This window comes from Vigna radiata, unplaced genomic scaffold (assembly GCF_000741045.1).
Source record: "Vigna radiata var. radiata cultivar VC1973A unplaced genomic scaffold, Vradiata_ver6 scaffold_160, whole genome shotgun sequence".
NCBI classification, from domain to species: domain Eukaryota; kingdom Viridiplantae; phylum Streptophyta; class Magnoliopsida; order Fabales; family Fabaceae; genus Vigna; species Vigna radiata.
Window position 1 is genome coordinate 480,880 of NW_014542361.1, and position 24,349 is coordinate 505,228.

The following is a 24,349-nucleotide window of genomic DNA, read 5'->3' on the forward strand; positions in this document are numbered from 1 at the left end:
GCAAAGATCTGAGAGCCAAGATAGCAAATTTCGCACAAGCTGAAGAATCAGAAAGGAAAATAACTTCCGGTTGTGCCAGGGATAGTGACCACCAACCCACCTCCATATTCGTCCAAAATTTCATTTAACCTTATTTTAAATAATGTCGCGTTTCATCACTAAAAAAGTCACGTTTACACAAATGAACAACTCATCCTCTCTAATGTACGAAAATTTCACGACAGAACGTTAACTAAATTTAACGGAAAGAGTTAAATTGATTGAAATTAACTTTTATGAAGACCAAATTGAGAGTTTTAATAAGAAAGGAATGAAATTAGAAAAACATCCAAAAAATAGGAACGATTAAAGGGTTTAAACCTTGATTAAATTGACTTTTGTCAACACTCAATTTCGTCTACATGATTACATAATATAGGTTTATTTTTATTTTTATTCGTTATTTTTATTTTTATTCTTTTTATGTTAGTTTATTTTATTTAGTCTTTAAAATGAAGTAAAAAAAAGTAAAAAGAAAAAAAAGAAAGAAAAAATGTGGAATGCCACTTTTGTCGTTAAAAAAAAAAAAAAAAAAACGTTTTGTCACGTGGGAGGGAGCAGAAAACGGTTTTCTGCTGAGGACGCGATTTTTGGTTTTGCATATACGGTTTGGATTGGCAGAACACAAGGTGTGTCAATACGAAAAGCGCAGAGGCAGACAGATAAAACAAAAAGGGATTGGAAGCTAAGAAGAAAAAAAAGGGAGAGTTTACGAGGAGGAGGCGAAGATCAGGAGAAGGAGAAGAAAATTTTGCTTCATCAACTTCACTGCTGCAACGGGAGAGGCCAAGCAATAGCAGAGCTTCAAGAGGTAAGTAACCCCTTCGCTCTTTCATGATATCATAGACAATGGAGTAAGTTTGCTGTATTATGGACTATGCTTGCTATTACGTTTTGTGCTTGCCATGCCATGCCTCTGCATGTGTATGAATCTTCCCCGCTTTTCCTTCTCACTCACTATCGTCTCCAGCCACTATAGTAGCCTTCCGAAAACATGAAAAAACAATCAAGCAGGTATATCTGCTGACTTCATCCACCACCACATCAACCGAAGGATCAATTCCCTTCCTTAACACCTCAACGTCATAGCTTCTTCAATCTGCACCAGAAAAGAAACAACACAAAACACAAAACTAAATAAACTTCACCAATCCAACTCCAATTCCAGTAATCTTCACTAAGACTCAAGCTCTTTCACTTCCTAGCATCCACTGGGTCACCATCATCAACTCTAACTTAAACCATCACCAAACCGAACCAATTTCTCGCAGCCATCAATCCCCTGTTCGCCCCCAAATCACCAATGAAATCGAATCGAAAATCTCACAGAGAGAACACCATAATAAGTTCCATTCACCCCTCACTTGCGGCAAACCAAAATCAAATTAATACCTTAACGTTTGTTTCGTTGTGTGAGTCTTGGAGTTGCAAGGACCCCAATAATCTCACCGGCCACGAAGGGCGACGACCTGCTAACGGCCACGTCCTTGGGTGATCGGCGGCAGCGACGTCGGGCTCTTAGAGCCAGGGTTCGATCCACGCGTAGATGAGGGGACAAGTGTTTTGAACCGCCGTGAAGGACGCTGTTCCTTCCGGCGTGGGTTCGCGGTGGCGCAGCCAGGGCGGTTGCCGGTATCAGCCGCGTGTGTTGGCGGCGGGTTTGGGTCGAGCGAAGAGAAGAGAAGGAGAGGGGAAAGCTTGGCGCGGCGACCGGTAGGGTCTGTGGCGGCGATCGTCGCACCGGCGGCGTCTTGGGGTTGCAGCTGGCGGCGACCGGTTTGGCAAGGGTGGTGGCGCGTGTGTGGAACGGGCGGAGGTCCCTCCTTTAGCTGCCTCACTGGGAAGAGAGACCCTAGGTCTCGGCGGTTTGAATGGCAGAATGAGGAGGGGAGGCTTGAATCCCGCATGCCTTGCTAGGTCAGGAGAAAGTTGCGGGCTTGAGTGCCTGGGCTGGCCATGTCCAAAGAAAAAAAAACGTTTTCCACACCCTCTTTGCTCTTACGTGCACCCCCTTTTTCTTTTCTGTCTGGGCCTGCCCAAAAAAAAATTAATAACGTTTCTGCACCCATGTTTTCATATTTCACACAACATTCCCTTTGGGTCTAAACCCTTCTGACTGAAAAGCTTTTTCTTCCTTGCACTTCATTTCTGCTAAGTCTCACCCCCTTCTCCTCTGGGCTTAAGTCCAATCTCTTTATAAAAGAAAAAATAGTTTGATTTATACCCCTCTTCTTATTTAAACACCACCATGCCCTTTTTACTACTTATTATTTTGTTTTTTTCTATTTTATCATTTAACTTTTTAGCTTATTTTATGTCTATTTTTTAGTTTCATTTAGTTATTTATCTATTTATTTTATCTACTTATATATAAATATTAAAAACCACAAAAACAATAAAAAAATGTTTTAAAGGTTTAAACACGTATGTGATCGCTCGCGCATTGTTCTCGTGCTAAGACCTTCTCTTCTAAAAAAATACAAAAAAATGTTTTAAAGGTTTAAGCGCGTGTGTGATCGCTCGCATCATTCTCGTGCTGAGACATTTTCTTCTTTTATAAAAAAAATGTTTTAAAGGTTTGAGCACGTGTGTTATCGCTCGCATCGTGCTAAGACCTTTTCTTCTTTTAAAAAATATTATGAAAAATGTTTTAAAAGTTTAAGTACATGTGCGACTGTTCGCGTAGGCCTTGTGCTAAAAGTCTTTTTCCCTTCTTTTTACGAAAATAATACAAATATGTTTTAAAAAGTTAAAGCACACGTGCGACCGTTCGCATAGGGTTTGTGCTAAAATCATTTTTCCCTTCTTTTTGCAAAAATAATACAAATATGTTTTTAAAAGGTTAAAGCACACGTGCAATTGTTCGCGTAGACCTTGTGCTAAAAGCCTTTTCCCCTTCTTTTAAAAAAATAATAAAAATATGTTTTAAAATATTAAAGCACACGTGCGACTGTTCGCGTAGGCCTTGTGCTAAAACTTTTCCCTTTTTTTATATAAAAATACCAAATTATAAGTATTTTAAAACAACAAACAATTTTTCAGCTAGAACTACGTAACCCTGATTTTTCTTCAGTTTGACTGAGAATACGTAGGAACAAGTTACCCTTGTTGGGTACAAAAAAATAAAAAATATATATATATTGTTTCTTTAGAGTTTTATCTTTCGGGGATAATTAAACATTTTTTAAAACCACATCAAATTCGCGTATTTAATTAAAGGCGTTGTAGGGTGTTAACACCTTCCCTACATGTAACCTACTCCCGGACTTAAAATCCGGTTTTTGCAGACCATGCCTTATCATCTTATGGTTTTTCCGTAGTTTTCAAGAATAAACTATGGTGGTGACTCCAAAATCTTTTTCAAAATCGTTTTCTTTTTGGATCGTCATCCTGTCGCAACACCGGTTGCGACACCTTTGGAGAAGGTGCATCTACAAATAGACCACCACTATTTGTAGTGGAAAATGATCCCTTTTGGAAGATCAGGATGAAAATCTTCTTGGAATCAGTTGACAAAGGTGTATGGAATGTCATTATCAACGGTTCATTTGAACCAACAAAGGTTGAGAATGGTAAGACAAATGTTAAAGACTTTTTTGAGTGGAATCCAGATGAATACAGAAAAGCTCACTATAATGTTAAGGCCAAGAATATCATTTATTCTACACTTACTATTGATGAATTTATAAAATTTCTATGTGTGCGACCACTAAAGAAATGTGGGACGATTTGGAGGTTACCCATTGAAGGCACCGATGAAGTCAAGATAGTAAGGAATAATTCTCTCATTTAAGAATATGAAATGTTCATAATGAAGAGTTGTGAAACAATCTATGATTTGAAAAAGAGGTTCACTCATATTGTAAATCATCTTTTTGCACTTGGAAAGACTTTTGACAAAGAGGAGATAAACATAAAGATCTTGAAGAGTTTGAATAGAAGTTGTCAGCCAAAGGTCACTGCAATATTTGAATCAAGAGACTTGGCCACAATGAACATGACTACTCTTTTTGGAAAGTTAAGAGAACATGAATTGGAATGGAGAGAATGAAAGAGGAAGGAGAAGGAGAACATAAACACATTATTGCTCTCAAGACTACAAGAAAAAATGCCTCAAAAAGACATGTTGAAGAGGTTGATTCTAAAATAGAAAGATCAGATCTTGAAGCAATGAATCTTATGGTAAAAAGATTTTCCAAATTCATGAAATCCAAAAATAAACTCAATTCTGACTTTGTAGGAAAGATAAGATCAAATAGGTGAAAATTAAGGCAAAGTTGTTGTTGGCCCAACCTGTTATGAATGTGGAAAAGTTAGGCACATTAAACTTGACTGTCCAGTTCTGAAAATGAAGCAAAAGTTGGATGATATAAGCAGCCAGGACAACTAGAAACACGTGCAGAAAAAGACTTGCATAGGTTGGGAGGACAGTGCTTCAAGTTCTCCATCAAGTGACTCAGGTGAAGGCCTTGAAGAGGAGACAAATTTGTGGTTGATGGCTGGCTCAATCTGCTCTGAAAGTAGTGCTAGCAGCTCTGGAGATGAGTCAATCGAGGACACGTATTACCAATTACTTGATAAATTTAAAAAATTACATGATGAGACAATGAAAATGCAATATCAAGTAAATAGGTTGAAAAGTGAGAAAAGAGACTTAGATAAGAGAATTGAAAATCTAGTTAAAGAGAATGAAGCTCGAAATCTGAATTAGAAAGTGTGAGAAAATCATCTAGGCAAACTGAAAGTAAAAATAAAATGAAAGTTCAAGAGTGCATGAATTGTCCTGTTCAATTAGAGATAATTAAGTACTTAATGAACACACTGTCCAAATTTATTCTAGGTAGCTCAAATCTTAAAGCTTTATTAGTATCTTAAAGAAGTGTGCTTAACAAACAAGGAATAAAATATATAAGCAAGAATAGTAAGACAAATGCTAAGAATTGTACTGATCTTAGCAAACCATCATCTATATCCTGTTTCTACTGCAATAACATTGGATACTTGTCAAAAGCATGCTATTATAAGAATGTTGGTGTTCCTAAATGTAAATACAAGTGGATTCCTAAGGAATCACCACAAGCTACTAAAACCAAAGGCCCCAAATTCATTTGGGTACTTGCAACCAAACCATTTAACTATTTTTTGTAGGTAACTAAAGTGTTTAGAAAGACATTGGCTCAAGGAAAGCACAAAGCCAAAACATAAATCTCATTTCAAGTTGTCATAGCTCCTTGAGATCATCAATTGTGGTAACTAGGTGTAATATTGTTAAAACATAAACCATTCATGCTCTGCATAATCATTTGGATGTGTGTGATTTATGTTGGTTGCTTGACATGAGAAGATTGTGTGAAAATTTGCAAAATGCTCATATCTGCGAGTTTTAATCGATTATGTTAGTAGTCTAATATATTAGACTATGTTATCTGTTTGTTTGAATCTATGTTATGTAATTGTCTTAATATGTTATGTTAAAAGGTTAATCGATTAAACCTGTTTCTGTATGGGCTTTTCTATTTTCAAATGGGTTTCCCTCTACATTTAATCAAATAGAGTAAAACCCTAATTTGTTAAATTGTTTCTCCCTCTCTTTGGTTCTTCAAATCTCCAACACACTTTCAAATATTCACCTCTCCTCTAATCTCTCCAAGTTCTCTATTCCATCCACTCACATGGCATCTTCCTCCAAACCAAAGCGCATGAAGAGAGTTGCACACACATCCCGCAACCCCACTTTGGATGGGTGGATATGCGACTATGAGGCTCAAACTAACTTCGTGGACCTCTAGAGAACAAGAAAAATACACTACAAGAAAAAATTGAATTATATACCACCAAAATCCATATATAAGACTCAAAACCTGTATATAACACTTGTTACATATAGATAAAAATCCTTATATAATTTATATACAAATTTTTCCACATATAATTATATACGGAAAAATCCGTATATAAAATTCGTATGTAATTACATACAAAAAAAATCTATATGTAAAATTCTTATGTAATAACACGAAAGCAGCAATAGCCACGAGCACAAGACACAAGGGGTTGAACACGGATGGATATAATGGGCCTTTCTCCTTTATTAACTATCGTTACATATCTAAACAATGAAACCATATGGAAAGTGATAACATCAATCATTATTTCACACATATTTCATACTTCTACTAGGATCATACAATCCATGTCACAATGCTAACATTTGTGTTTCTTCCCACTTCTTCCCTTACATTGAATCTCATGACTACTTTGAGATATCTTAAATATGGGATTTTTAACATGTTTCAACTATATTCAAATTTCAAAAGCATAACTTGTACATTCCTCTTTGAAACTCTTAACAGAACAAAACAGAAATACAAATTATATATATAAAACACAACCATTTAAATTTAACTTTTAAGAAGAATCAAACAGAGAATTGACAAATAGAATAATGATAAATTTAACTCACAAGAGAAGAATGATCCATGATTCCATAATCTTTAATTTATTGAAGAAAGAAGATGAAGAAAATCCAAAGTGTGAAAGTGAAATGCTTACACTTAATAAATGGAGATGAAGAGGGGCCAAGAAATAATTACAGCAATCCCATTTTGATGCCATAATTTCATCAAATCAAAGTTCTTTTATATGACCAATATTGTATCAAATGATTGTAAATGTCACCCTCTCATTACTCCAAAAGAAATTCAAAGAAAGTCATAATTCTTCTTCCTTCATTTCCTCTGCCAAATTGGCTTTGTCAACCCCAATAACAACGCGTGTAACACACTCTCCAATCACAAACTCTTGTTCCTTCACTTAGTTGTGGGCTATTCATGTTACCATTCTCAACACCCTGAAAACAATCTCTCAATCATAAATCAATGTTTGAGTATCTTCAGAGTGATTCATGAAATCTTTATATCCAAAGCATAATAAATATTATAGATCCTCTCTTTCAAGAAAAGAACGAAGCTTGAAGAAAGATACTTTGTTTTTTAGATCATTAAATTCAAAGGATGTGTCGTCCAAGTATACTTAAAATAGATAATAGATAAAAGGGTTAAATATGTTTTTAGTCCCTATATTTTGGGGCGATTTTGGTTTTAGTTCCTCTTTCAAATTAAGGTACAATTTAGTCCTTCAACCTAAAGAAAACTCTGGTTTTAGTCATTTTTACCAAAATTTTTTTAACTTTATTTGTCGTTTCAAAAAACTCTGGTTTTAGTCATTTTTACCAATTTTTTTTAACTTTATTTGTCGTTTCAAGCATATTTCATTATAGCATTTGGATTGTTTACACTGTTTGACACATTTTTGCTTCAATGTTAAGTTTGAAACGACAAATAAAATTAAAAAAATTTGGTAAAAATGATTAAAACCAGAGTTTTCTTTTAAGTTGAAGGACTAAATTGTACCTTAATTTGAAAGAGGAACTAAAATCAAAATCGCCCGAAAGTATAGGGACTAAAAACATATTTAACCCTAGATAAAATAACAAAAACATTATAAATTTCAAACGATGAGAATAAATCTTACCTTACACTTTTTAAGTAAAAAAAAAAATCTTACCAAAAGGGAGTTCACCGCAAAAGTAATAGATATAGCTTTCATAATCTAATTTCATTAAATTTTTTTATGCATCTAACAATATTTTAGTTTGAAGGAACAATATTTTAGATTGAAGGTTGATTGATTTATATTATTTGATACATTGCAACTTAAATACTAATTTGAAATGTCATTTAATTCGTAAAAACAATTTAATGTCTTTGAATAAGATGATTATTATTATATAAATTTAGAAGTCACAATATATTAAAATTTAAAAGATATACAAATTTCCAATTTTAAAAAATTAAAAACCTATTTAACCTCAAAACTAGGCTGTTAAGTTAAGGCATAAACATTGACTTATAAGTATAACATCCATAGCTAAATTTATATTTACCGAATTAATTTAAATATTTGTCTTTCAGTTAGTGGAGTAAACTTTTTATAGTAGAAAATAGTTTGTAATGAAAAAAATAGGTTTCTGTATGATCTGCTAAAACAAAAATAAAGAGAATTTAGTTTTTTCTTTTCACTTGAATGGGAAGTTTAAATAATAAGTAAGGGGTGCTAATAGTAGGGCCCGTATACTTTTTTCAGAGCATGTGTTGAGTGGGCATTCCTTGATTCCTGCGATACAGGGGAGGAAGAGGAGTCTAGCGAGACAACCTCGGCGCGGTTGTGGTCTAACATCAAACACCCAAGAACTGTTCTCTTCAAACACGTCGTTACAGCAGAATTCTTCAACTTTGGTGGCACTCTAATTCCCGATATGCAATTAGCACGATGGCGAAACTTGTCGTCTCTGAAGACTCGCGTTATTCCTTCTCTCACGCATTTCTCCGAGTTTCATTCCACTCCTTGTACCTGTCAAAATTGGAAGAACAAATTCAGCTCTGTGAGTTTTTTTTTTTTTTTTTTTTTTTTTTTTTTTTTTTTTTCTGATTTCAAAAGGCGATTTTTTCTTCGTGTTGAGCTCTGTCGTTCTTTTTCTTGATATTATATTGAGTTTGGGTTGGTTATGTATTATCTTTTTCTGTTTGGGTTGTTTATGTTCTCGTTTCATCTTGGATGACTTATTTGCACTTTACTAGCTATGAGAAAGTTTGGAAATTAATACAACGCTTTATATTTTCCCCTGCAGCATATAGGAAAGGGTCAACAACAACCATCAAAGGTATACATTTGGAGCATATAACTTTAGCCCATATATTTCTGCATTTTTTCGGTAATTGTAGGAAGTTTATTCAACCGTGCCTTTTATGGATTTTAAAATCATGAAGTATTATTCAAAGGAGTGTATTTTGGTATTTTAATTTTCTCCTTTGATACAATGGGTAGTTAGTTACCTTTTAACTAGTTTTATATAAGAAAAAAACTTTATGTTAATATGATGACGATGGAGTCTCCTGCATTCTGAGCTGCTGAAAAAGTTTAACTGCAATGCAAAGATTCTATTGGTACTGGTTTCCAGCTGCCAATGATGAATTATTTACACAATTCACTTGTGAACAGTACTAGAATCATTTTCTAATCGTCATTTATTTAGGACAATGACAGATAGCTTGTGAGAGTTTTAGATCTTAGGTTTTACAGAATTTCCTAATATGAAAATATCTGAACTCTGAAGTAAACAAACGGAGGGCAGCAATTTATGATGAATAGAGCAATTTAGGCACTCTTACTTGAATGCCACTTGTACATATTCACACACGTCAATCCCTAAGTTGACTGGAACCTGTTAAGCTTTTTATGTAAGGTGAAGGTTTTCTACACCTTAAGTTAGGCATGCGGTGAAACTGCTATTATCATTTAACCTTTGGAGATAATTGAGTCAAGTCCTAACTAGAAAGAAAATCAGAGAAGGGTTGAGAGGACGAAAGATATACGCTAATATTACAAGTTGTACCACATTCTTCAGTTTTTACTGTTTTCTTTGACTACACTTAGTGTGCTTAGTTAAGATATGGCATTCTGTTTTATAAACCCCACGACTTTCAAATTCAATTGTTCTGATGTTATGGTCAATGATACTTTTTTGGTGATATAAGTTATAAATAAACAATAGCCGATTACTAAATTAAGTGCAAGCTTGCTTTTATTGCTGGGCGTGTGTATTAGAGTGTGTTTCACTCCTACTCAGAATTTATTGATTTCTCATTTCTGAAGCTCAAGGGATTTTTTAAATATGAGATACAGTGGAATTTTCTAGTGACATGCAATTCATAACAAATGTAGATAGGAATCTGTTAAGTTTGTAGTTTAGCACTGTCATAGTTTTTTCTCCTTGTGTTTCTTTATACTGCTATAATAGTGAAAACCCTGCTTCTTTGACATCAATATAATTTTTAATAGAGTTGCTCATCATGTAAAAGTGAATTTCAGAGTCAAATCAAATTCATTACCCGTCAAAAGCGTGCTGATGCAAAGAAAGCTTTGAATAGTCTTCTTTACAATTGTGGATCCTCTAAATTTTCATTTGAGGTATGCTTTCCAATATCTTTGATTATGTTGAGAAACTTTGTTCTTTTGCGTTGTTATTATATTACTAATTTCTTTTTATTTGTTTATTGTCCCTGTGTTTCCGTAAAATTTTCTGGGTGAGGATTTGTATGGATAAATTCTGGATTAGAAAGAGAGATGAACTGCAAGTTCGTGAACAAGCTGGCTTTTTGGATTAAAACTTTTGCACTCTTTAGATAGGACTTTCTGAAAAATAATGCCCTGTAGACAACAGGTGTTCTCTTGTTTAGAAATTATAAAGTTCCCTATCCAGAAAAGTGTCAAATGTCAGCTTTTTATGATCTGTTTACCTTTGAAATTGAGTTTTGGTTATTTGGTGGTGGTTATTTTTATGTTGACGTTCTATGATTTTTTGGACACTTAACAAGGCTCATTGCTCAACTAATTGAAACCTACATGTTGAGTATTGTCTGTCAATAATTTCAATCCATTTGAGAAATAGAATAAGACCCCTTTCTCTAATATGCCATGAGGAGTTGCTGCAGAATTACTCTCTCCCTCTTCAGCTAACATCATTGTGAGGTTAAGGAATAAAACTACATTTACCAAAAAAGGCCACTCAATCTTTTTCATGCATTTCCAAGTTGTTTTTGCTTGAGTTAATACTTTTCACTGTGTTCTATTTGTTTTTATTACAATTGCTCACTGTCAACTTATGATGACAATGTTTTATGGTGTACATTCTTCTACGACAAGTATGAAGGCCTAGGTAGGCATTCCAATAAAGGTCAACCAAAGTCTGGTCAGCGGTCTGGTGGAAAATCACAAAAGAAAACTAAACGTGAGTTCTTTTTCAGCTGAAGTTTATAATGTATTTTGTCATTTCTTTTTAATTTTCTCAGCTTTTCTTCCCCAACCCACCCTCAACTGCATGTCTGTGACAGGACCACCAGAATTACAGAAAACCTTCAATATATGTTCTTGAAAGACTTTATTTAGAACAGAAAAGTTTTGTCAATGTGACAGGATTACAACAATGCCTCCTAGGTACAAAGGTGTTTCGAGATGACCTTAGCTCTCCCAAAACCTCTTTTCCTCCAAAACTGCTAACAATAACCTAAAAACAGACTATACATACCAGTCTGTTACAACCTGTTATAGCTACAAGAGGTTATAACTACCTCCTGTATTTATTTCTTCTAGGATAGACTTCCCCACTGAACCTATCAATACCCCACCCTTGAAGTTTCACCTTGTCCTCAAGGTGAAAGTCTGGAAATTTTGTGTTGATGACATTTGCAGATTCCTAGTTCGCCTGCTGCATTCCTTCATCTATCAAGCAAGTTTTCAGGCGTAACTTCTAACATATATTCCTCGGACAACATAGGAGGTAAAGGTTGAGAGCATGGCACATTACTCACTGCTGGTTTGAGTAAAGATACATAAAAGACAGGGTGAATACAGCTGTGTTCTGGCAAGAGTAGTTTATAAGCAACCTTACCAATTTGTTCCACTACCTGATGAGGACCACAGTAGCTGTGCTCAATTTTTCATTTGGTTTTCTTGCTAAAGATTTGAATCTATATGGTTGAATCTTTAAGAAAACCCAATCTCCTTCATTATAAACCACATCCCTCCTGTGTTTCTCGGCTTGCAACTTTTTTTTCTCCCTTGCTTTGCACAAATTGTCTTTCAACTTTTTCAAAATGCCATCCCTTTCTTCCTCTACCTGATTAACACTCCACCTTGGATGGGATTGTTATACCTTTCAAAATGAGAGGTGGATCGCATCCATATGAAGCTTTGAATGGTGTCATTTGTGAACAGGTGCTGTAATTGGTGTTAAACCAAAATTCAGCCCAAGGCAGCCAAGTGGGCCATTGTTTTGGCTGAGTGCCTGCATACACCTCAAATATGTTTGCAAACAACGATTTACAGCCTCTGTTTGACCATCCAATTGTGAGTGATAAGCCGTCTTGTACTTCAATTTAGTTCCTTCTTGTTTAAAATTCTCCCTCCAAAATCGGCTAAGGAAAACCTTGTATCAGTCTAACACAATGGATGAGGGAAAACCATGTAAACGAACAACTTCCTTCACAAAAAGTTGAGCCACCTCCAATGCTGAATAAGGATGAGATTAAGCAAAGAAATGAGCATATTTTGTGAATTTGTCCACCACAACAAAAATGGTGTATTTTCCCTATGCTTTTGGTATTCCTCCAATAAAATCCATGGAGATATTTGTCCATACTTGTGTCAGAATGGCTGCAGTAATCTCGTAGGAGACAGTGTCTTAGTTTAATTCCTTTGGCAAACGTCACATTGCATGACAAAATTTTTTGTCCTTCCACATACCCTCCCAATATAAAACACCTGCAACTCTTTTAAGAGTATGAAAATAACCACTGTGTCCTCCCATGGGTGTTCATGTAGCTCCTTAACAATTAGCAGGTAACACTATTTTACCATGATAATACAGTCTTCCTTTTCTGATCTAATAATGAGGGTGAGCAGTAGGATCCACTAGTAAATTTGTCATAATGCCACTCAATTTCATATATATCTGCATCTCATCTTCCCAATCTTCCCAATCTTGGGGTTTTAACAGAGATACTGCTGAAATGACCAATTCTGGATAAGTATCAGCCATACTGTATCTCTTCCAGGTCTATCTGATTTCAAAATCAGATCCAATTGATTTTGATGCCCATCTGAATTGTTCTTCTTTTAAAAGCTTCCGCTCTGTCAGAAATTTTAAGCTTTTCTGATCTGTTATAATCACAAAATGAGCCCCCAACAAATAATGCCTCCATTTATGAAGTGCTTGAATAGCAGCCATTAACTCCTTTTCATAAACCAATTTGTTTTGAGCACGGTCTGAGAAAGCCTGGCTCCAGAAAGCTAACGGTCTACCTTCTTGAAGAAAGACTGCACCTAACCCCTTGCTTGAAGCATCAGTTTCAACTACAAAAGGTTTTGAAAAATCTGGAATGGCCAAAGTGGGTAATCGTGATACAGAAGCCCTCTGAGCATCCATATTATAGTGAAACCCATCTTTCTTGAATAACTGTGTCAAAGACTTTGCAATTTTTCCATAATCTTGCACAAACATCCTATAATAACATGTAAGGCCCAAAAATCCACGTAAACTAGTGTTTTGGAATCGGCCACGTCCAATTTGCTTCTATTTTCTTAGGGTCAGCAGATACACCTACACCCAAAATCACATGGCCCAAATATTGAATGCTAGTTTGGCCAAAACTACATTTTTTTCTGTTGACTTACAAGTGATGCTCAGACAGCTGCTTTTAAACTTGGAATAAATCAGGGAGATGCATATCCAATGAAGGGCTGTAGATTAATGTCATCAAAAAGCACTAGGACGAATTACCTGAGAAAGGGTTTTAGAACCTGATTCATTAACGATTGAAAGGTAGAAGCAGCATTCGTCAGCCCAAAAGACATGATAAGGAACTCAGAAGCAGCATTCGTCAGCATTCATTAACGATTGAAAGGTAGAAGCAGCATTCCCTATCTGATGTAACGCCAGTAAAACTCAGAAGGATTCTGGAGCATGCTGGGTTGGAAACGTTGCACCATTGCTATATTGGAAGATTCCCGAGTGGGAGATAGGTTACAAGATCACTGCATGGATTCTTTCAATTTCAGAGACTTCTTGCAAACAGAAATATCTGTTCAGTCTATTAGTCCAGCCAAATGCATCTTCCCTTGCAAAGATTGGAATGTCTAGTTTACATCACCTCGAACCTCCCTGCATCTTCCAATCTTGCTCATTGTCTCTTGACGTACAGGCTGAAAACATATTCTGATTTTACCCAGATGCTGCAGTGCATGTTGTTTTCCACCACACCTGACAACCCACTGATTAAATTTTCCGTCCACTGCAAACATTCATTTTGCTCTTGTCCAATCTTTCTCTGTCACGCTCAAATTCTTGAAACAAGCATTACTAAGTCTCTAATCTTGAATCTATTCTGGTGTTAACCATAAGCCCCTCCGCTGCCACCACAGGGCCAAGAAAGGAGCTCTGAATACCAATTGATAGGACCACCACAATTACAGAAAACCTTTCTTGAAAGACTTTATTTAGAACAGAACAGTTTTGACGATGTGAAAGGATTACAACAATGCCTCCTAGGTATAAAGGTCTTTCGAGAGGACCTTAGCTCTCCCAAAACCCCTTTTCCTCCCAAACTTCAAAAACTCCTAAACCTAAACACAGACTATATATACTAGTCTGTTACAACCTATTATAGCTATAGGAGTTATAACTACTTCCTTTATTTATTTCTTCTAGTATAGACTTTCTCACTGAACCTATCACTGTGCTTGTTAGGGTTTCTTGTTCTAGTGAGAAGTCTGAGATTTTGAAATATTCTATACACGTGTGGCAAAACGATAAATGACTGAAACCTCTTATTATAAATTTTAATACCAAAAGCTGGCCCCTATTTTTCTTGTCAACGATTGTACTCCTAAAATATACCCCTATTTTCAGTTATATTTGTAATATTTCAAATCTCAGAAAATATATGTATTTCACCTAAGTATCCGTTTAATGGATTTTTTTGTAAGAAAGTACACTTTTCCAGCAATACTTGTTCGTTTAAAGTGCAGTTGTTGTAGTTAAAAGTTGGCACTCTTAGTCATTACAATTTATTATTTGACCATTGCACGGACTAGTAAACAATCTGATCAGACATTGAAGATGTTTTGCTTTGCCATCTGGGACTTCTTTGTGCGACTGTCTTTAAATCAACATTTTGTTTACTTTCCTTTCCACTGATCTCAACTATATATGTTCAGGAAAAATCAGAAGGGAAAGTTTCTGTGAGGACTTTGATAGCCAACCTGAGCAAATATTCCAAGCAACATACGGTAACAAGTGTTATACGTGGTCTTATAGCAATTGGAGCGGTTGTTCTTTTGAACATTCAACATCGGGGTTTGAATGGAGGGAACATTCAAATAGGACAAACAAGTGGAAAAATGAAAGCGATGTTGAGCAGGATGATGATGACTCATGTTCTGTGGGGTCAAGTTCTGATAGAACTATTCTTGGTCTGCCTCCAACAGGTCCATTAAAGATTGAAGATGTTAAAAATGCGTAAGTGCTTCAGGGCTTCTGCTCAGTGCAAGATCTTATACCAAGCATAAAAGATAATGTACACACAATATAAACTGCTGATATCTGTTTATTTCCCTTGTAGCTTTCGGTTATCAGCTTTAAAATGGCATCCTGATAAGCATCAAGGCACTTCCCAGGTGAGTTTGAAATATTCTTTTGACCAAGTTTGAAATACATGTTAGACTAATGGAATTGACTATTTAGGGCGCAAAATTCTGCATTAGCTACATACATGATCCATCCCGAACTACCATTTTTATATTGAGTCATCTTGATGAATATACTTTGAGCACAAAAGTAGTTGCCAAGTACTGTGAAATTGGTATCATGTATGCCATCTCAGCCATCTGTATCTCTGGTGGCTTTTATAGTGTAGCTTCCCACGAAGGGTGCACCAGTAGTTCTACTAATATTTGCCGTCTATTAAAATGACTCTTGCATCAAAGGTTAATACTTAGTTCACTACTTATAATTTGTTAAACAGATTTTTTTTAACTTAATATCTATAAAAGGTCTCCCAAGAAATGGAAATTGTTTACCAGCCCTTCAAAAATACAAGGAAAAATGGGAATTAACAAATGCCTGTGATGGGTTGCTGAGAAAATAGGTCTTTTGCATTTGTTTAGATTGTGGTAGGGGGGTGGTGCAACTACAGGTAACATTTTCCGGTGATGTGGTTTAGGATTCTCTAATCAGAGATTGTGCCCAGTTGCAGAAAAAGGTTGGGAATAATGATTTTTGGTCAACCTTCTCATGCACTCGTTGCAAAGCTGCATTAGACATGAAAACGTAGTAGTTCATGTTTACTCATTGGTTTTCAATGTTTGCAAAGGGACAAATGAAAATTTATTTCCATATATTTAGGATGAATGACAAATAAAATATAGGTTTTACTCGGAATTGTAAAAACTTATTTGTCAAGTGTTCTTAAGGTGCTCCATACAAGCAACCTTTCATTTTGTATCTTTTTGGTTATCATTTGTGCTATCTGGTCTCATGCTTGCACTTTGCCTTTATGTGATGGCAGGCCATGGCTGAAGAAAAATTCAAACTATGTGTCAATGCATACAAAACATTGTGCAATGCTTTTACACCTTCAAGTCAGTAAAGAAATCCATCACAATTGATCAATGCTGTACGATTAAATTTTATTCTTTTGTTTCCAATTTTGAATGTTACATAGTGCACACTCTTACAGAAAGAAGTGAACGATGGTTCAGTCACGGAAATTAATTTTTCGCTCCTATGGGGTGGTTTTTGAAATGCCACGTTATATATTGCGATGTGATAATCATTAGACATGACTATTCTTTTAAGAGTAACTACAAACCAAATCAGTAATCTCATATGGGTTTGTTAACAGTATTAAATGCAATGGAATCATTTTTTTTTCCCTTTCATCAGGCTTGCAGTTTCATGTGTATTTGTTTTATTCTTGTCTCAATCTTGGAAGAGATGATCTTTTTCACCTGTCTTTTTAGAGATTTAATAATTTTTTTATTATACCCTTATATATTTTCTAGTTTTGAATAGTTTATATATTTGTTGTTTTAGAAGTAGAGTGGAAAGGGTAAAATAAGAAATTGCAGAGCTATTTTACTGTATTTCTAAGCTTGAGCAAAATAACCTTAAAATGATAAATGAAAAGAAACGAGAAGTATTTTAATAGGGAACTGTTATGTATGGACCAGTTCAAGACTTTCGCAATAACTTTATTTATAGAAAATTTTAATTGACTGATAATATAAATAAATTACCTAGATTGAATGTTAAGATTTATTTTCAATGAAATAAATACAGAACAGGATTCATGAATGAAGTCGCAACAGAGTGACTAAACATTATCTAAAGTGTCGGAAAAGGAATTGATGGACAACATTAAAATAAAGTGGTTTCTTTTAACATAGAAGAAATCAAAATTTAAATAGGAGAATCGGCATAAAGTGGAAACAGAAAGATGGCATCGTCCATTGCTGGTTATCTTGCACTAGTTAGCCAAACGACAAGCACAAAAAAGATATTTTCTATGGTGTTTGAAGGCAACAAAAGAGAGAAGGCGAGATGCTGTTGAGAAAGTGGATCAGGACAAGGGGGGGGTCCCTTTTTGCTATCTCCTACAACTCCATCATTGCGTGGCTAATTCTTCACTTGTTGGGAGAAAAAGCCATTCTCAATTTGTGCCTTAATTTTTTGAGTAAAGTTCATTCCTTTAGTTGTTGTTGTTGTTGTACTGTGAGATGGATATTCAAACTTGAGGTCCCAACAAGCAACCAGTTTGCATTTATGCAGATACTTGGACCTGGACCTGTCATCCATAGATCCTTTCATGATGTAATCTATCCATAAGTAGATCATGTTTGAATTCAATTCAAACACGAGTTTACATTGTGCTGATTCAATATCCCCCACCCTCTTTTTCACAAACACCATCTTGGTTGACACTTTCAAAGATTCATTCTTTTCATTTTTTTCAAACACTAGATACATGAATAAGAATAGAATATACTCATAGGCTACTATAAAGATACAGGTACAGTAATTAGAAAATGACTGTTGGTCTAAATAAAAGTAGAACAAGAAAAGAATTACACATGCATAAGTAATGAAGAGAGATTGAAATGAGAATGGATTTGATTTCAGAACTAACACTTCAAATCATACAAAATCTATACCCATAACCATAATTAATTTGGCACATCTCTGTCAATCTCACTACTACCCTTGATTAAAAACACAAAAGAACGACAGAGGAAGAGATCATAAAAGCGTAGATCAAGATTAAGAAACCAAAATGAAGTGCCCAATTCCTCTTAAACTTTCCGAAGTAGCTCTCGGGGGGTTCCTGGTAGTGAATCTCGAACTCCTCATCGGCAACACCATCGTAGTCACCACCGCTGGCGGCGCCGAGCCTGATCTTGATCTCCCGGAGCTTCTCGGTGGCGAGGCCGAGAGTGAGCTTGTGGCAGCGGCGCTGGTACTTGAAGCCGTTGATGCAGCGGAGGGTCTGGGCGACGGAGACGTAGAAGATGAGGTGGGCGATGGAGAGAAGGGTGATGGGGATCCAGCAGTGGCGGCATTGGAGGCGCGAGGACTGGGACTGGGCGAGGAAGAGGAGAGCGAGGAAGATGAAGAAAATCTGAAAGAGCTTGTGAAGCTCCTTCTTCTGAAGGTCTATGGCCCGTTTCTTCTCAAGGGTCTTCTCGAAGTGAAGCTGGATAATGGTGTTAAGAGCCTGAAACGCTGTTTCTTTAGACACCGGTTGTTGGTGGTGGTTGCTGTGGTGGTGGTTGTGGCTGGTTTCGTAGTCTGCCATGGATGCAAGCGGAGGAACAAAAGGTGGGTCGTTCGGTGTTTGTCCCGACAAGAACGTTGGTACATCGTTTGTTGGGAGAGGTTATTATGCTTTCCAACCCAAAACCAAAGGGTTAAAACATAGTCATTGTCATTCTCACTGTCACGGTAACTAACACTGTTCTTTCTTCTAAGTAACTTTTTTACTCCACTGCTCTTTTAAACTCTATTTAAAACCTTCCTTTATATTACTAACATAATATACTAAATGCTAATAACATGGTTTTTGCAGTAATTGAATTTTTATAGCATTATTTAGGTGGTATTGTGAAGCAGTTTATTATTACAAGAGAGATGGTGGGAATAGTGTAGTTAGTTAAGGCATGTTAGTGTTGGAGATCTCGATACGTTTTTATAGTGGAATTGAAATAGTAAAAGGGTTGGAGTTAGGAATGAAGAGTGATGATGACAGTGTTTTTGAAGATGAAAGCTTTTAAGCAGTGAGAGAAGAGGGTAGGTATATAGCTGTATATAGGTATAGGCATGGCAGCAACTCAGAAAAGAGATGGTAAAGGCTAAATATCCGTGTTGCCCTAGCTACACTAACCTCTTTTTTTACCATAACTAATAAACCTTCGTTTTTTAATTAATGATTTTTCCTTCTTACGGAATTCTTTCCATGCTCAACATTTCTTCTTAAATCTTTCATAAATTTTCTCACATTTTCAAATTATGAGAACATCACATTTCTCACACTTTGCTTTCGTAAATCAAAATTCTCTCTTTCTCATTTTACATTCTTCAAGTAAATTTTAAGAGAAATAACTGAGTTTTATCTTTGAAATTAGAAAACTATGCCATACTTTAAAAAGTTTATAATGTTTATTAAAAAAATATATATTGATTTAAAACTAAAAATTGTGTATGTTCAGTGATAATATCAACCTATATTTAGACAATAAAAAATATAAAAACTTTTTATTTTTTTTTTAGTTTTACGAATTAACGTAACAACACTTTATTAAATTTTGTAACATTCCATATTATATAGAACTTATATAATATAGTCAACATTTAAAGATAACAGTTAGAAATAGACTTGCAAATAAAGTCTTAAGTTTACAGTTATCCAAAAGAGATTATAGTTTAAAACTTTAAAGGTTAAAACTACTTAAGCGTCTCTATTTTCGTAGGATATTCCCATTTTGGTCCCCTTCATTTAAAACTTTCCAATTTAGTCCTTAAAAGTGCTAATTTTAAACAAATTAAGTCCTGCCGTTAAAATTGAGTAACGGTGTTAAATCTGTGCATATGTGGCATTATAAATGAATTTTATATTAAAATTTTTTAATGAATATTCGTGTAATAGAAGGGCAAATTGGGAATAAGAAAGACTTTCTTCTTTCTCTGAAACCCTAATTCCTCTACCATTACCCAAACCCCAACCGCCGACCACCATCCATCATTTTCTTCCTCGCACGCCGTTAACAACCTTTCCGCCTCAACCATGTGCTATCCGCTTCACCGGACCACCACTAAGCCGCCGCAGTCCACAACAATCAACACAGCTAAACCGCCACCATCTTCCTCTTATCTAAGGCCAATCACCATCAACCTAGAATCGTATCAGACCATCACCGAACAACGACGCCATTCTCCACCCTTGCACCTGCCAGAGAAAACCCAACAGCACCCAGAAACGCGATGACAACTCTCGCACACACCTGCAGAAAAATCTCAATCGAGATCGCCGCATGCAGTACCGTCGTTCTCCTTCGTTCATCACCACCTACACTCAGAAAAACCAAGCGAACCAACCCTCCATGGATGTCGTCTCTAATCGCAACAACGTTCTTCTCCATCCACCATTGTTACACCTGCAATCAAAACCCACAGAAAACCCAGAGAGCGAAATGTCTCTCCTACACTCACGCCGCAGGCAAAGGCAAAATGGAGCTTCCAAATCCCTTTACCCCTAATTGCAAAACCCTAATTCTCGCTGCAGCATTGGCGCTTAGTGGATGTGAGTGTTGAATAGAGAAGCAATTAATATTATTTCACAGAACTTACATTTGAATAATTGCAGTAAAACGCAATTGAAATTGACAATTCTCTGAAAAACTTGTGTTGCATAAGCAGAGTGCAGGAAACTATCATCCTTGGAAACAACATACATTCGCAAATGAGTAGTTTCACTAGTACTTGATGATGGGATGTTCGACTGATAAACATTTCTTTGGATCTCATCTACTGCTGTTGCCCATGGAATAGATTCTTTCCCTTTCTTCATATTCCCACTTTGCCCTTCTAAATTTCTGATTACACAAATATTCATAAAAAAAATTTAATATAAAATTTATTTATAATGCCACGTCATCAATACTTAAACGGTCGTTAACAATTTTTAACGGCAGGGGCTGAATTGCTTCAAATTAGCAATTCTAAGGACCAAATTGGAAAGTTTTAAATGAAGGGGACCAAAATGGAAATACCCTACGAAAATAGGGACGCTTAAGTGGTTTTAACCAACTTTAAATAGATTAGAGTATTTCAAAAAGACATAAGTTAAACTAAGAAATCCTAAGAAAACTATGTTGCAGCATCATCACCCTCCAGTGCTTGCTCCAGGGGTACCTCATCGCCCTCTGCTTACATCCAAGTGGATGATCATTGCAAAAGAAAAGTGCAACACAAACAAGACACAAACACAGAAGCAAGGGTGAGCTAGGTATACAAAATCATGTTATGCTATCACACACAACATGCAAATTACATTCAAGTATATTGAATCGCACCACAAGACTTGTTACACTTTAAACTGACTCGTCTGGACTTAGAATGATTATCGAGCTATGGCGGGTCATGCACTCGTGGTAGTTTCTACTGCTTTGCAAAGCCATTGCCAATTGGTTTCACCCTACCACACTCACGAGGTTACTCTGTACCGTGCCTTAGAGCATACTGGAAGACTCCAAGACTGAGACCTCCTACTACTCCTCACCACGTAGATCGATCCTCTCTGAGTGAGAAGAAAGACTATTGGAGCGTCAGGACGACCCCCAAGAACCATGGAATTACATCCAATAACCTTACGTTTCACTTTCCACACCAACCAAAACTCATACCTTCACATTTAACCACATCATAACAATCATGCTTTTCATTGAAATCATCATACGTACCTAATTCAAACCAAGACTAGAGCTAAAAGTTAAACTAAACTTAAAGGATTCGCTCAGCGCACCCCATCCGCAAGGCGAGATAGGAGTTTCTCGCACAGCGCATCCTAATTCGCATAGCGAATTAGCTTGCAAAGGTGCCAGACCTCAAGTCTCTCGCATAGTGCACCCAGGTCGCTATGTGAGAGCTTAGACAAAGACCACCCATCCCAAAGACTCGTTATGCACCCCCTCTCACTCTTCGAATTAACTCAACATTCATCCAAAGCTACTACCAGTCGCAAGGCGACAGGATTCGCTATGCGAATCACAAGACAAAGAGCAGCACCCTCCAGTCATTCGCATAGCGCACCAGCTCTCTCAACGAATGACTCAAAGAGAGAGCACTCTCTACAGGGACTCGTTGTGCGAAAGCTTTCGCTCAGGGAGTCAGCATAATCTGCAAAACGCAAATTTTGCAGAATTATGCAACTCACACACCCCTTACCAATTCCAATTATCTTTCCCAACTTCTAAGGCCTCTAATTCACGATTTAGACCTAATTAAACTTGCCTAGTTGATTTTAAGCATTCCTACAATGAATCTAAAGTGATTAAGACCCAATTTGATCTCTAGAACACCAAAATCAATAACCTAGGGACCCAATTTCAATTCTACCCCTTGCAACATGTTTTAGACCAGATTGACGTTCCTAATAAGTCACAATTGACTTGCCTAAGTTGTCCCAATAGCCCAATTATGCCCATAACCCCTAACTCTAAATTTCACTACCTCACTTCCTCTAAACAAACCTAAACCATCACCAGTTTACTCAAAACAGTGCATACTTCCCTTACCTTCCACTTGATCACTCATTCAACAAAATTCGTACATCAAACATACCCAAATTCAGATATCCACTTCATACAAACAACTACACAATCATTAATTTCAGCATAACAGATTTTGGCAGTTTAACTCGTGTAGTAAAATCTTCTTAAAAGCAAAAACTTAACTCAAATAGCAGATCACCCAAAATTCAGCACACACCCACACACAATTTAGATAATCAATTCAAGAAAAGGCCTAGCTCCCCTTACCTCAAGGTTTCACAACACAACTCACTGGAGATGCCCTAATAGTACCTCACACTGGAAAGAGACTTAACAGTACCCTACAAGTCACTGAAATGGTGATGGAAACAACTTTTACAACCCCATTTGAGTTAGAAAGTGAAGAAAGGAAACTAATAACCACATGCACGACAAAATCATTGCATGCTCACAGCCCTTAAAACATGGAGAACGAGAAGAACAACTTACCAACTGAAGAACGAGAAACTAATCGGTTAGTTGCGAAGTTCTCTACGCCGTGGTTACTCGGGCACCACCTAATCGAAAATCTAACGTCTAAGTGAAAAGATATGGTAGAGAGAAGGCAGAGGAAATGAAGAACAAGTTTTCTAGAGAGAAAGAGGAGGGCAAGCTAATGAACCCATTGGTTTATAAAAATCTATTTTTTTTATGATCAGTGTATTTTAATATTAAGAGTCTGGTCTCGTTAGCTTAAAGAAACCAATCAACACTTAACTCTAGTTTCAGGTCCTCACAAATTTCGTCTTTCCTATTTTCTAAAATATATTATTTTGTTAATTTTAAAATTGAACTGATAATTCTTTAAAATTTAATAAGAGTTCTCCGTTGTAAAAAAAATTATGCTTTAGTTTTCAATTGCTGAAAACAAAAGGATTTGAAAACATTTAATTTGATTGAATTCTAAAAGAAATGTTCGAGTTAAAAATAATAATGCAAATTTTAAAGTAAAACAAGTAATGTGGGGACTTAATCGTATGAAGCAAAAATTGTAAAGTGAAATTTGGTCATAAAGTTATAGAAAGATGTAAACCATACATTAATTATATAATGAAGAGATTAACATGCAGTTAAATTTGATTTAAATATTAATTCTAACTAAAACAATTTCTTGTTTTCTTTTATACTTTTATTAGTATTAAATACAAAATATAATATTTAAAAAAAATAAAATGATTTATTTATCTAGCAAGTAAAACTTCTTTGAAAAATGTTATTGAAAATGTAAATTGTTAATGAATTATTACACAGTAAATATTCGTATATAAGACAAGGAAACTTTAGAGTTTTGTGTTTCAAACTGAAAAATTTCTCTCAGATTCTCTAACAGAGTTATTTGTACAACGAAAGGTGATAAATTATTGCTGTACCATAAATTCATAAGTAATAATAGAGGACTATTTTATTGACTTAATATACTCTATTTAAAAATATTAATTTATGTCAGAGTTTTTGGATACTTTATTATAATTATGGCAGACAATATCTTCATTTTCTCTTATTAAATACTGTAACTTTTTCATGGTTTTGTTTTCCAAATATATATCTTCAACAATCCACTCGCATTAATTAAGTCGATAATGAAAGAAGACGATGGAGGGCCCACAAGAAGGGGACCCAGACAAAACTCATATAGGCCCACAAACATGAAGATGAAAAGTTGAACCCAGTGGAATTTGGGCTCAATAACATTCCAAATTGGGCATTAAGCCTTTTTAATACACATATGCCACTTTAGTATTAAATATTATGTTAATTGGGTTTTTTTCATACATGCTAAACATGAAACTTTACTTCTCTCAAATTTTAATTCCATTGAGAATACGATAGT

General features: G+C 35.7%; 2 protein-coding genes across 6 annotated transcripts; one reads left to right on the forward strand and one right to left on the reverse strand.

The window, feature by feature from the left end:
- The first annotated feature begins 740 nt into the window (after window positions 1-740).
- Window positions 741-16,459, forward strand: LOC106779740. Of its 5 annotated transcripts, none has more exons than XM_022776689.1 (9): window positions 772-850; window positions 5,188-5,288; window positions 8,185-8,482; window positions 8,729-8,761; window positions 9,940-10,068; window positions 10,804-10,888; window positions 14,875-15,175; window positions 15,279-15,333; window positions 16,224-16,459. In XM_022776689.1, exons 3-9 carry the CDS (start codon window positions 8,357-8,359, stop codon window positions 16,302-16,304), a joined length of 810 nt encoding a protein of 269 aa, XP_022632410.1. In that variant the 5' UTR covers window positions 772-850; window positions 5,188-5,288; window positions 8,185-8,356; the 3' UTR covers window positions 16,305-16,459. The 5 variants fall into 5 exon arrangements, with proteins under 5 accessions (XP_022632409.1, XP_014523406.1, XP_022632411.1 ...); XM_022776691.1 differs by having other exon boundaries at window positions 8,226-8,482; XM_022776688.1 differs by lacking the exon at window positions 5,188-5,288 and having other exon boundaries at window positions 741-850.
- A 1,350-nt stretch (window positions 16,460-17,809) lies between these two features.
- LOC106779732 lies at window positions 17,810-18,715 on the reverse strand. Its single transcript, XM_014667913.2, has one exon. It carries the CDS (start codon window positions 18,507-18,509, stop codon window positions 17,922-17,924), a length of 588 nt encoding a protein of 195 aa, XP_014523399.1. The 5' UTR covers window positions 18,510-18,715; the 3' UTR covers window positions 17,810-17,921.
- Window positions 18,716-24,349: the final 5,634 nt, after the last annotated feature.